General features: G+C 44.2%; 1 protein-coding gene across 3 annotated transcripts in view; it reads left to right on the forward strand.

Moving 5' to 3' along the window:
• The first annotated feature begins 6,637 nt into the window (after positions 1-6,637).
• Positions 6,638-14,607, forward strand: part of RBBP5 (RB binding protein 5, histone lysine methyltransferase complex subunit) — a 54,959-nt gene continuing 46,989 nt past the window's right edge. For all 3 annotated transcript variants that reach the window (XM_041774243.1, XM_041774244.1, XM_041774246.1), the window contains exon 1: positions 6,638-6,793. In XM_041774243.1, coding sequence (XP_041630177.1) covers positions 6,775-6,793 — 19 coding nt within the window. In that variant the 5' untranslated portion in view covers positions 6,638-6,774. The remainder of the gene's footprint in view (positions 6,794-14,607) is intronic.

Here is a 14,607-nt window from a genome sequence, read left to right on the forward strand (position 1 = left end):
TTTCCTTTGTTTTTGGAAAGCAGCAACTGTGGGTTTTCTTTACTTAAAGCAACTTTGGGGGCACCTGGGTGGCTCAGTTGGTTAAGCGTCTGCCTTTGGCTCAGGTCATGATTTCAGGGTCCTGGGATTGAGCCCTGCGTTGGACTCCCTGCTCAGGAGAGAGCCTGCTTCTCCCTCTCTTTCTGCTGCTCCCTCTGCTTGTGCTGTCTTCTATCAAATAAATAAATACAATCTTAAAAAAAAAATAAAGCAACTTTGAATGGTTGTTTTGGTTTTAGAAATGGTTTTGTAAATCTTTTCGGTTTGAAATGATACTCCCTTCCCTCTTCCCTCCCAACAGAAGTGGGGTTTGAGCATTCTGCATCGTTGGGGAGCAGAATGAGTTAAGACTTTTATAATCAGCAAAACAGGTTTTGTACTAGCACAAGCAAAAAGGTTATCTTTTATAAAGGCCCAAGGATATTTAACAGAATGAGAGGATGTTCTTGGGAACAGATTGGATACAGAAAGTATTACTTTGATTTGCTTCTGAATCTCTGCTTTATTGCTCAATCAGAAGCCAACTACCATGGCTTCCATCTGTTAGACGCCAGTAGCCCTGCCATTCATATCCGTTCTCTTCAACAGACATGCCAGATGATGGGGGCCACTTAGTCCACATTCCAAATTCTTGGAAAGGAATCTAATTGGGTTCAGCTTGGGTCAGAGGCTTATCCACAGAGCAATCAACTGCAGCCTGGCGGGACAGGGTGCACCATGTGAATGAAGCTTCTCTTTCTGCTAAATTATGGTTGGCAAGTGGAGGCAGACTGAATTAACTACCTAATTTTTGGGGCCCTATGCAAAATGAAAACTAGGGCTCCCTTGTTCAAAAATTATCAAAGATTTCAAGATTGCAACAGCAGAACATTAAACCAAGGGTGGGGGCCCTTCTAAGTGTAGGGCCCTGGATGACTACACAGGTCTCGCACAAGAGGCTGCTCCAATGCTCTGCACCTGGAGGAAGAGTCCCCAAAATAAATTTCTAGACCTCATATGTCAAAACTTGGAACCAGTGACTCTTGTTTTTGAAATTTGTAACTTTGAGCATTATGCTTTCTACCTTCCCCCCTTTACTTCCTTATGTCCTCCTCAGATTCAGTAACTTTATGTGGAATTGCTTGAGTGTGAATAAGTTGTATTTTTAAGTCTTCTGTCTCTTCCTTTCTATTATTAGGCAATGATCTTCTGGAAGGTTGTACAAAGTATGCATCTGGCTTGGGTCAGTTGTCCTCATAAGAGTTGATGAAGAAGCAGTTAATGTCCTTTTTATTGTTTTTTTTTTTTTTTAGATTTTATTTATTTATTCATGAGAGACACAGAGAGAGAGAGCGAGAGGCACAGACACAGGCAGAGGGAGAAGCAGGCTCCCTCTGGGGAGCCTGATGTGGGACTGGATCCCAGGACTCTGGGATCATGACCTGAACCAAAGGCAGACGCTCAACCACTGAGCCACCCAGGTGCCCCAGTTAATGCCCTTAAAAAAAACTTTACCTGGAATTATTTTAGACTTACAGAAAAGTAGCAAAAATAGTTTTCATATATCTGTCTCAAATCTTCTCTTAATGTTAACATCTTTTTTTTTTTTTAGATTTTATTTATTTATTGAGAGACACAGAAAGAGAGAGAGACAGAGAGGCAGAGACACAGGCAGAGGGAGAAGCAGGCTCCATGCAGGGAGCCCGACGTGGGACTTGATCCCGGGACTCCAGGATCACACCCTGGGCCGAAAGCAGGCGCTAAACTGCTGAGCCACCCAGGGATCCCCTTAATGTTAACATCTTACATAACTCTAGTACAATTGTCAGAACCAAAAAGATTAATGTTACAAAACTACAAACTAAACACTTTTCTTGAATTTTACCAGCTTTTTTGCTAGTGTCGTTTTCTTATTCTAGGCTCTTGACTGGATCCCACACAGCATGTAGTTATTTCTCTTAGTATCATGTAGTCTGTAAAAACTCCTGTGACGTTGTCTTTCCAGCTGACTTTTTTGAAGAGTACTGACCAGTTATTTTGTCAAATGTCCCACAATTTGGGTTTGTCTGACATTTTCTTATGATTAGGCTTAATATTACGGGTGACACTGTGTCCTCCGCGTATCCTATCAGGTTCATGATATTACTTTGTCTTGTTACTGGTGATGTTGACCTTTATCACCTGATCAAGGTGGCTTCTGCCAGATTTCTCACTGTAAAATTACCCTTTTCCTTTGTAGTTAATAGGTATATTGCAGCAGATATCTACTCAACTTCTGCTTCTCTTCACACTTCTGTCCACTTATTTTTTGCACTCATCAGTGGAGCTTGTGTGCAACAAGCACTAGTGTCTAGCTAATGGAGGTATTTTCTGCAGTTCTGTTTTTGTCTCTAGGCTTGTGGTATCCAACCTACGGCTCATGTTAGTTCTTCCCATCCTTTTTAGTATAGATTTTTTTTTTTTTTTTTTTTTACTTAAGTAGGTTCGCTTTTTAGTATTTTTTATTCCATTTGGGCTCTCTCCATGTCCCAGTTGGTTTTAGTTATTTATTTATTTTGGGGGCATGGGAAACATTATCATTGTTCAGAGTCAAAACTACACAAATATATACTCTGAGCATCACAACCCCCTCACGCCTGCTACCCCATTCTCATTTACCCCACTTTCCCATCTTTTTCCCACCTATCCTCTACAGGAAACAAATCTCCTTATTTTCTGACTTACCTTTCTTGCACAGCATGTCTCTTGCACAAACGGACAAATACAGTGTATTTTCTTATATTCCCTTCTTTCTTGGGGCAGCATTCGTGCTTTGCATTTTTCACTTAGAAATGTGTCTTGGCAACACTTTACATCAGTTCACAGAGTTCTTCCTCATTTTTTTTTTAACAGCTGCTGAGTGCCATTGTATAATTTATCATAAGTGTGCACTTAGATTGTTTCTAAAATATTGCAGTTACAAATACTACTGCAATGAACAACCTTATGTATGAGCCTTTTTCCCATTGTTGGAGTGTATCTTCAAGTGAATGTCACAGATACATATATACACACACATCTTTCTTTCCTTCTAATCCTTCTCAACAGAACTGAGAACGGTGTTGATGTTACGGTCTCTTTCATGCTTTCTTTCTTAGCTCTGCTTTGAAGTCTGTAATCTCTGACAGTAAGCATGAGTGGTGGTCATGAGTACATTTTTTCAGAAAGTCTTTGCTCCCTCACTAGGCCAATAATTTGAGTGACACCCCCAGTCTTGTACTACAGTAATGGTTCTCAACCTTGACTGAACATGACAATCACTAAGAACTTTTTAAATATATCAATGCTTAGGAATGCTCTAGGTAGGTTAATGCAGAATCTTTGGGTGTGGGACTCAGACACCTGTATTATTCTAAGGTGCTGTAGAAATTCCAACGTACAGATAAGGTTGAGAACCACTGGGTTAAATCCTTGAAATGTGACAAAAATCTCCTGGCCCTTACTAGATTCCCTGTGATTTGAACCAGCTGCCAGACTGTATACTGTGTGACTGGGACATATTCCACTAAGGGAATTCCTGACTTTTACCTGGAGGAGAGGTAAGTACCAGTGGCTTAATTTAGGGAGAGGTAAAGGTCTTTAACGAGGGGCACCTGGGTGGTTCAGTGGTTGGGCAGCTGCCTTCGGCTCAGGTTGTGATCGCAGGATCCAGGATCGAGTCCCACATCAGGCTCCTGAGAGGAGTCTGCTTCTCCCTCTGCCTGTGTCTCTGCCCCTCTCTCTCTGTGTTTCTCGTGAATGAATAAATGAATGAATGAATGAAGTCTTTAATGAGATGTAAGTTCAACCCAGACAAGAAATAAGTTTTTTTCTCTCACAGAATCTGAATAACAGTGACAAGTTGCTTCAGGCCAGGAAGAAAGGATGTTCAAAATTTCCTTTTCTCCCCTTCAACACGCAGATTGGGGTACCTTAGTTTGTAGTGGCAGTATTAATAAGCTCCAACTAACACTTGTAAAGCAGACTCCACTAATTATACTATTTTCATCAAATCAAAGATACTATGACTTATAAGACAGTTATCTTATGCAACACTAAGAAAAAAAAACCTCACTGCTAAATAATTGAGATACAATTAAATATAAGAGATTTTTTTTAAAATTTTTATTTATTTATGATAGTCACACAGAGAGAGAGAGGCAGAGAAACAGGCAGAGGGAGAAGCAGGCTCCATGCACCGGGAGCCCGACGTGGGATTCGATCCCGGGTCTCCAGGATCGCACCCTGGGCCAAAGGCAGGCGCCAAACCGCTGTGCCACCCAGGGATCCCAAGAGATTTTTTTAAATGTAGGGAAATGTACATATTAGAATTGAAGTATAGTAGATCTTTAGACTAAACCTCTTCTTTGAACCCCAGGTTAGTATGGTCACTTGAATTTCTCATAGACTCTTTAAATCTAACATGTCCCATGCGGCGCCTGGGTGGCTCAGTCGGTTAAGTGTCTGCCTTTGACTCAGGTCATGATTCCAGGGTCTTGGCATGGAGTCCCGCATCAGGCTTCTTGCTCATCAGGGAGCCTGCTTCTCCTTCTCCCCCTCCCGTCCCCCTGCTTGTGCTCTCTCTCTCTCAAATAAAAAAAAATTTTTTTTAATAGAAAAAGAGGCATAGTTCTTAAAAAAAAAAAAAAAAGAAGAAGAAGAAAGAAAGAAAAAAGAAACCTAACAGGTCCCACTCTGGACTCTCCCATCTACCTTGCCTAAGCTGTTCCTTTTCCTGCATACTCTGCCCTATCGAACCGAGTCCCCTGTCAAAGCAGAAGCATGGAAGTTGAGCCAGTCTCCTGACCTTCTTTGCTTTCCACATGCAACAGACCTCTCCCACTGTATCAGTTCTGTCTCCTACCCCTCTCCTGAATGCATTGCCTTCCTCTTTCCCTCTGCCCAGACTTTGGGTCAGGTCTCCCTCATCTCTCCATAGGATTACTGCAGTGTCTTCCTACCTGTTTTCCACTCCTCTCATCAATCCTACTCCACACTGCCCTTGTTTTCCTTCCTAAACATGGATCTGATATTATTCCTCCCTTAAGTATCCTACAAGGCAAACACTGCATCCAAAATACAGGCAAAGTGCTCCAACAGGCCACCTCCCAGAAGAGAAAAAGGCTCAACCTCTGAGCCACGCAGGCGTCTCAGGACAAAAATTTTGGATGAAGTTCTCCCCACGTTGTGGTCATGCGTACGAACGCACTTGTTCACATGGGGCGGATAGCCACCTCCGTGGCCTCAAGGGAATGGAATAATTCTGGGTAAAGTAATTTGTAAATAATAATAGCTGAGGTTTAGGGCGCCTGGGTGGCTCAGTGGTTGAGCGTCTGCCTTTGGCTCAGGTCGTGATCCCGAGGTCCCGGGATCAAGTCCCGCTTGCGGCTCCCTCCAGGGAGCCTGCTTCTCCCTCTGCCTGTGTTTCATGAATAAATAAAATCTTTTGAAAAATGTAAAAATAACAGCTAAGGTTGTGCAGGACGCTTGCTGTTCCAAGCACTTCCTACGTGTTAGCTCATCTACCCTGCACAATAATCCTGCAGGTACTCTTATCAACACCCTCATTTTCACGTGCAAGGCCCTCCCCCGTCCCCCTCCCCACCCGCAACAGGTCGGGTTGGTAAGGGATGGAGCTGGGATTGCAGGCTTTAAATCTACATACAGGGATCTAGCTCCAGTCCCCCCCTCCTTTTTTTAAAATAGAAAGCCTATGCCATTTTTCTCTTTTTCCTTAAAGATTTTACTTATCTATTCATGAGACACACAGGCAGAGGGAGAAGAGGCTCCCTGCGGGGAGCCGGATGCGGGACTCGATCCCGGGACCCCGGGGTCACGCCCTGGGCCGACGGCGGGCGCTCCACACTGAGCCACCGCAAGCCTGGCCCATTCTTTTCTCGTCTGACAGCCCACAGACCCCACAGCGGAATCCAGCTTCTAGGGAATCTGCTCTTCGCGAGCAAGCAGCAGCTGGCCCGGCCTCAGGGCTCCGTGTCCCATCGCAGTCCCGCCCGACCGAGCCGCGGGGCGCTCCGCCGGCCTTCCGCTGGGGCCTCGGCGCCCCGTCCGTCAGGCTCCGAGGCCCGACCAGGGCTCGCGCACGCTGCGTGCGACCAGTGGCCTATCTGTACGCGAAGGAGGTGACTGCCCCGAGGCTGAAACAGGCACGGGGAGCGCAGCCCGCAGTGCGAAGAGTCGGCGCCTCGGGGGCTGCGGAGCCCCGCCCCGCCCCCAGCCCCGCGGCCGCCCCCTCCCGCTCTCCGGGGGCCGTCGGCTCCGCGCGGAACCTTTCCTGCAGCCCCGCGCGCAGCCGCCGGGACGCCGCCGCGGAGCGCACTGCACGGCGAGGCCTGGGAGCTAGTAGTCTAGCCACATGCCTGAAACTTCTGGCTCGCGTCCACGATTCGGGCGAAAACGGCCTCCGATGTTTGCCCCTTTTCCAGTACCAGGCGACTATGACGTTTTTGTCCCTTAGTCAGTGGCGTCCTCAAGTGACTCCGCGCGAGTTTGTGCCCCTTTTTGATCAGGCATCTATGCGGACGGCCCATTTGAAACGAACAAGGAAGGCGGGGGAAGAAAGCGGAAGCCACGGGGTCTTGTAAACCAGCAAGTGTCCGGAGCCTGCGCCGAGCTCTCGGCGGCGCCCCCCCCCCCCCCACTTGCACGCAGGTCTCGGGAGCAGGCGGGGGAGAAGGCGTCGTTCCTGGAGCGGAGACCCGGCGGCCGGAGTCCTCAGGGATGAACCTCGAGTTGCTGGGTGAGGAGCGCTGTGCTTGGTGCGGGAGACGAGGGGACCCGGGCGGGCGGGCGGGCGGGGGGTCTGGGCTGCACCCTCAGGGCCACAGCCGTGCTGCGGGTCACTGGGCGCTGCTGTTACGGAGCAGCAGCGGGGGGAACGAGCCTGGCTGCTGCCGGAGCAGCATGCATGGCCTTCCCGAGGCCGCTTCCAGGCCGCTTGTGGGGCGGTGGGGACCGACAGTTTGTGACTTGGATTTGATTGAAGGTGCTCAAGTCTCCCAGAGCAGCAGGACCAGGGTTTTTGGAGATAGAGGAATCTGAGGATGGGAGGCTTGAGGTGAAGCTCTGAAGACTTGGCAGGGGCTTGGGGACCTGGAGAATTTAGATTGTTTTGTAGAAACACGGGATGCCTAAGGAGGGGAACGTGCAGATCTTAGTTGAAATTCCTCCGTGGGCAGGGACGGGGAGGCGCTAAGCGAGTTAATGGTATCGTTGACACTGGAATCCAGGTACCTCGAGTTCCTGTTTAAGCTCCATAACCACCAGGGACGGTGCGTAAAACACTGGGAACTACAGAAGCAGCAGCTTTTTGTCTCTCTGTGAGTCATTTCCTCTTACCCAAGTTGTTAAAAAAAAAAAAAAACAAACTGTAGATCCTTTCTTTTAGGTTTTCATTAGGTGTTGATCAGGATAGCCTAGAGAATGGCTGAGGTTTTCCAGAATTCCTAAATGACTTGCTGTAAAGTTTTCTCTAAAAACAAACAACCACGAACAACAACAACAACAAAAAAACAACTCAGAAGTTGTACTGAATGTTTAAAGGGTTTCGAAGATTTTGAAGAAACGGTCCTTAACTGTAAGGAGCTTTTTGTTAAGCAAGGAGAGTAAGGTGATTATCTAAATAGTCATACTGTATTGCAGAACATAGGCCTTTAAGGGTCATGACCAAACGCTAAGAACCTTGAGAAGAGGGAGTGGAATGTCTTTGAGGTGCGGGAGGAAGGATAACCAGGAACAACAACAACAAAACCTATGGAGGAGTTGAAGTTTTGAGTGGGCGTTGAGGATTGGTGAAAAAGAGATTGAAGTGTGAAGATACAAGGAGAAATGGGCTTATTAGGAATATTGGAGCTGAGACATCAGTGAGAAAGAATGTTCCCGCTTGGCCAGGTTGTGGGTACTGAGTAAAGAGAAGGCAAGAGGTGAGGTTGCTGCCATCTGTTCTGTGGAGGCTCTTGAATGCCCAGCTGAAAAGTTTGTGCTTTTTAAGGAAGGTAGGGCAGATCCAGTGAAGGGTTTTGACTTGGTGAGTAACTTCATCACAGCTCTGGTTTTAAGATTTATCCGCCAGCAGCATGTTGTTGAGTCTTGGGTGGTGTGAAACCACTTTGGAGGGCTAGAGTAAATGAGTGATAGAGAAGGCCTGAGCTAGGAAATGGAACGAAGAGGCACCGAGGAGGTAAGAGTTGAGACAGAATTTGAGAATTGGTTGCATGTGGTGGTGGTGGGGAGGAACAGTGAAATGAAAATGATGGGAGCCAATGGTGGTATTACTGGTAAACATTTAAGGAAATTGGTCAAAGGCAGCTTTGGACATGTTGAGTGTGGATCTGGGATTCAGGGGATAGCTTTAGATTTGTGAGAGTGATGGGTACTTTTCCTGCAGGTGGGCTTGTTGAAACATTGCTGAGTGGATGACAAGGCCAAGGGAGAGAGTGGGTGGGGCAGAAAGGGAAGACTGCTGAGGGCAGAATCTTGGACAGTTACCTATATTTAGGGGTTAAGAGGAGGAATAAATGATAATAAATTAGGAGTTACATAGTACTTATGAGCTAGGCATATTTTTGAAAGGTTCCATGTATTTACCTACATAGAAGCGGAGGAGGATACACGATGTGCTCTCAGAAGCCAGTTGTAGAGCACTGGAGGCTGAGAGCTGACAAAGGGCTGCTCTGTATAGTCCTTAGGCAGCTTGGCACCCCTTGGTGACTTGAGCGGAAGCTAGAGGCAGAGTGGAGGCCAAAGGTCCACCCTTCAGGATGGAGGAAAGGTGATAGATAGGCCAGTACATTGAAAGAAATAGTTGAGGGAAAGGTTTTTCTTGAATGACACAGAAGATTCTTGAGGGTGAAACTTAGGAATATTTATCATTGGAAAGTTAGACAATTTATATATATTTTTAAAGATATTATTTGAGAGCGCGCGCGAGCGTGTGTGCCCCTGTGAGTGGGGGAGGGGCAGAGGGAGGAAGAACACACAGACTACACTGAGTATGGAGCCTGACTTGGGGGCTTGATCCCTCCATCCTGAGATCATGACCTGAACCAAAATCAAGAGTCAGATACTTTTTTTTTTTTTAAGAGTTTATTTATTTATTCATGAGAGACACAGAGAGAGGCACAGACATAGGCAGAAGGAGAAGCAGGCTCCTCACAGGGAGCCTGATGTGGGACTCCATCCTGGAACTGGGATCACGCCCTGAGCCAAAGGCAGAGGTTTAACCGCTGAGCCCCCCAGGCATTCCAGATTTGAACTTATTTTTTAAAAAATTTTATTTATTTATTCATAGACACAGAAAGAGAGAGGCAGAGACACAGACAGAGGGAGAAGCAGGCTCTTTGCAGGGAGCCCGATGTGGGACTCGATCCCAGTTCTCCAGGATCACACCCCAGGCTGAAGGCGGCCCCAAACTGCTGAGCCACCGGGGCTGCCCAAGAGTCGGATACTTAACTGACTGAACTACCGAGGCGCGCCCCAGGAAAGTTAGACAATTTAAAAGAAGGCTGGACCCAGGAGATCTGCATTTTTATGGAAGTGACTGAGTTTTAAAGGAGAAGGTTAATTGCAGATAAAAAGCATGAAGGAACAGAAATGATGTGATTGTGGGAGCATGCACACGAAAGGATATCTGGCTGGATAAAGGAAAGGAATGATAATGTGTTCTTAATGTGAACACTCAAGATACTAATCTTCTGCAGTCACCTTTAAGCCCTTGCTGTGTATCTGACAGTATGCATCTGAGATACAAAGTTAAGGAAGTTTTTCAAGACTATTTTTACTACAACTCACAGTAAGAAGTCTTTTTTATTTTCCTTTTTCTTTAGAGAGGGAGAGAGACAGAAGGAGAGAGGAGGGAGGGGCAGAGAGAATCTTAGGCTCCTTTGCCCAGTGCTGAGCCCAGCCAAGATTGTAAAAATGAGTTCACTAGAAAGTGTTTGTAACACTATGTGGAATGTGAAGAGTAAAAAAGTTTCCTGCTTCATTGGATTGTGAGCCCAGCCCACAGCTCACCATGAGATTGTGACCTGAACTGAAATCAGGAATTGGATGCTCAGCTGACTGAGCCACCCAAGTTGCCTAAGAAATCTATTTTCCTTCTTTTTAAAGATTTATTTATTTACTCACGAGAGACACAGAGAGAGGGGCAGAGACAGACACAGGCAAAGGGAGAGGCAGGCTTCTTGCAGGGAACCTGATGTGGGACTCCGTGGTCACGCCCTGAGCGCATGACCCCTGAGCCGAAAGCAGACACTCAACTGCTGAGCCACCCAGGCATCCCAAGAAATCTATTTTCAATCACAACCCATCATATATACAAATATATATAACTAAGTTTTTCAAAATTATACTTAATCCCTGTTATGCTCAATGTCCTCTGATGTCTTCTAATCTATTAAAAAACTTGTGGCTCACTAAATTGATTTATCTATTTATGGTGGATTGGACCCTACTGTTTGAAAAACACCAAAATAAGATACAGCCTTTGCCCTGAATAAATACGTAGAACTAAGAGGAGTGAGGCATAAATAATTGTGTATAATACGGACCCATAATAAGTGAATACATTATGGGAGTTCAGCTGAAAGCAATTTATTCTGCATCGTTGAGGTTGGCAGTAGAATTTAGGGATAATTTTACAGAGGAAGCGTCATTTAACCCAGACAGTACAGTTAAAGTAGGGTTTTTTCCAGAGGGTCAAGTCAGGGGAGGTACTTAGCAGTGCAGATAATAGTTGGGACAAATGTTCTGAGGCATGACAGTGTGTATGTTCAAGAAATGGTTAGTAGTCTACAGCGGGTGCTCAGGGTGGGTTATGTGAGGTTCTAAAGTAGGTACTGATGGGAAGTTAGCCAAATGTGCAGTGGAAAATACTGCTTGGGGCCAGAATGAAATCACTTTATAAAATTATACTTAGAAGTTTGGTATATTGTTGGGTGAGGAAGATTTTTAAGCAGTTAAGTGAGAGGTGACAGTCAGGTCCTAGAAAGTTGGCTGTGGCAGTTTTGTGAGGGAAGTGAGACCGGAGTCCAGGACCTGTAGTAATTATGATAGTGAAGGCATTGGATGAGGGTGGGATCTATCATCTAGACACCTGCAAGTTGCATTTCTCTAAAAGAAATGCCACCGACTGTGTCTTCACTTGTTAGATTGAGGAAACAGAATGGAAACTGCTGCTCTGCACCTAACCATTACAAAGGGAAGAGTTGGTTGGAATTGAAAATAACAGGGCCATTGGGGAAAAGATCTGTGCTATGGTTTGAGAGCTTATGATGATCAGGTCTTCAAGGAGGTGGATGTTCAGCAGTGTAGAGAATAGACATTATTCCAGGTCATGAGAGCAGGAGGAAGAAGGCTAGATAGAAAAGGCTTGGATGGCTGAAGGGGCGGGGGGGCACATGGCCCATGGTGCGCAGGGAAGGGGGTGGGGGTGGGGCACAGTGTTTTAAGAATGGTGTCAGGAAAGGTAATGTAATGTAATGAAATACGTAATAAAGCCAAGATTGTAAAAATGAGTCCACTAGAAAGTGTTTGTAACACTATGTGGAATGTGAAGAGTAAAAAAGTTTCCTGCTTGATTGGACTGAATGGTGCAATACCAAATTTATTCATTTAGCACTCAGCAAATACCTTTTGTGGGCCTATGGTAGGCTTTATAGGCAAAGAGGCGGCGGGATGCTTGACTTCTAATTTTTCTTTCATCTTCTCTGAGAGAAGGGATGGTTTTTTTGGAACAAATAAAGTGAACACTGGTTGTTGCCAAGAAAACGCCTCGGTAGGTAGAGATTCTAGGTCACTTACTCCTTTTTTTAATTTAATTTAATTTAATTTAATTTAATTTAAATTTATTTATTTATTTATTTATTTATTTATTTATTTATTTATTTTCTTACTTCTTTTGATTGACTTATATTTCTCGGCCTTGAGATTCAGAGAGAGAAAGGAAGATGTACTGAAGGAAAACAGATGGACACATTTTGATTTTCAGTAAAGGGTGTGTGATGTTTTACAGATAACCTTGAGGTCAAATTCCAGCAAGATTCTGGAGGCTTTTTAGTGTCGTTATAGTTAAGAGTGTGGTATCTGGATCAGGTTCCAGTTTTGCCACTTTTTAACTGTGTGAGCAGTTCCCTCCTTTGGAAGTGACTTTGTAGCCTAACTTTGTTCATCTGTGAAATGGGTTGTAATAGTGTCACTGAGCCAATGGGTGTTTGCCCCTTGATGAGTCACAGATCCACCAGGTAGTTGGTGCACAAAGGAAACTTTATTTGCAGCATATACGATCATGGGAAGTAACTTCCAAAGCTGTCTCTCTGAGTGAGTGTGAATGGATTCCTTCTATTTAGGGTTAGGATGAATATTTAGTTGGGAGGCCTTGTCCTCACAGCTATAGGTGAGCTCCAGGCCACACATGCGCCTTAAGGAAACATGCTTTTATCCATATATTGTTATGTAAATAAGGTTTGTGCTCCTCCTTAGGCAGGAGATTTTAGTATTATAATGAGGTAAAGGTATTAGGAGGTCCCTCTGAGGTTCCTGTGCACAAGCTGGAGTCTAGGGTTACGCTTAAACTGGCCCGGGTTGGGTGGTCTGGACCCTGTTGTTTGAGGGGTGGTTTCAGTATCCATTTGCCTGAGTGAAGAGATCAAAGGGGAAAGAAAAGAGCTTAAGGAAAAATGTGGGACAAAGATTGGTGAGTACAAGCAGGTGGGCAGTAGAGATCAGGTCTTGGGGTCTAGCGGGTGACAGCAGTGGTCACTGAATAGTGAAGTGAGAGGACTGAATGAGAATTCTATAGAAAAGACCTTCGTACAGAGTCTGACACATAAACTCTCAGTAAGTAGCTAATCATAAATGCAGGTTTGCGCACTTCAGAGAAATGCAGGTGAGCCCACTTGAGATTGAGTCTGGAAAGCTCATTGTGGTTCTTTCATTTCTTGCTTTTCAAAGAACAAATATAGCACGTATTTATCACAGCAGTGCAAACAGTTCACATGCATACAGATAAAAACTTTCTCCTGTTCCCCCAAAAGGTACCGTCTAGAGTTTATCCTTTTTATTCCTTGCTCACGCAAGCATTTAAACCAGTTTATTAGGGCTTTGTTTTTGCTTTTTTCCAGAAATAGAACCTTTTTATACACATTACTTGAAACTTGCTTTCTTCACTTAACACTATAGGATGTTATTCCTACACATTAGATAATAATAGATGGTAGATTTTAATGCATTCGTGTAGATACACATTCATTATATATAATTTTAACATTTTTAAAATGTATATGCTTTTTTTAAAAAGTGATCTTTTTTTCTTCTTCTCCTTTTTGTTGATAATCCCGCATATTTCCTCCCATATTTTTCTCTATGCTTATATATATATATACTTGTGTGTGTATGTGTGTGCACATCAAGTTTTCCCATCCCAGAATGTAGATTATCTTTTCATTTGTTTAGATTTTATGGCCTTAGCTAAGATTTTATAGTTTTCTTCATACATGTCTTTTGTCCTCCTTATTAGCTTTTTCCTTAAATATTTTATATGTTTTTAGCCATTGTGAATGGAGTTTTTCCTTGTATTTCTATTTTTGGATACTAATTGCTAAAGTAATCCCTGCACCCAACATGTGGCTGGAACTCATGACACTGAGATCAAGAGTTGCACGCTCTCCTGACTGAGTCAGCCAGGAGCCCCTTTCCTATTTTCTTATTAATTTAAGTAATTTTCTTATTAGAGCCTCTTGTGTTTTCTGGGTATTCAATGATAGCAAAAGAGTAATTGGTTTATCTCTTTATATTCAATGGTTAAACCAGCTATCATTTTATTATTCCATTGGCTGGAGCCACCAAGATGGTATTAACTAATATTTATTGGCTAATATATATTATATATGACATATATAAAGTCTTCCTCGTTGCTTAATATTAAAACCATTAATTAATGGTTTTAATTGAAATGGTTTTAACGGGCAGCCCACATGGCTCAGAGGTTTAGCGCCGCCTTCAGCCCAGGGTATGATCCTGGAGACCTGGGAGTCCCGCATCTTGCTCCCTACATGGAGCCTGCTTCTCCCTCTGCCTGTGTGTCTCTGCCTGTCTGTCTCTGTGTCTCTCATGAATAAATATATAAAATCTTAAAAAAAAAAAGTAATGGTTTTAATATTTCACCTTTTGGAATGATAATCGTGTTTTTGTTAGAATGTATCATTTATTGTAGTCTTCTGTTCCTTTTATTAGAAATGATTATGGAGTTTTAGTAAATGTGTTTTTAGCATCTGCTGATAGGATTGTGGCTGTTACAAACATTCTTGACTAAGGATGTACATTGTGCCATGAAGGTATGTTAGGAGTGCCCTTGCCATAACCATGCTCTTTGTTTTTTCTGCTATACTGTAATGCCTTCTTACATGGTACAATAACAAAATCCAGATGCTTTGTGTTTAGAAATTGGGTATAATTATATATATTGTTAGAAGTTACTTTTCAGGGCAGCCCCGGTGGCGCAGCGGTTTGGCGCCGCCTGCAGCCCGGGGTGTGATATTGGAGACCTGGGATCGAGTC

The sequence above is a fragment of the Vulpes lagopus genome, chromosome 11 (assembly GCF_018345385.1).
Source record: "Vulpes lagopus strain Blue_001 chromosome 11, ASM1834538v1, whole genome shotgun sequence".
Lineage (NCBI taxonomy): Eukaryota > Metazoa > Chordata > Mammalia > Carnivora > Canidae > Vulpes > Vulpes lagopus.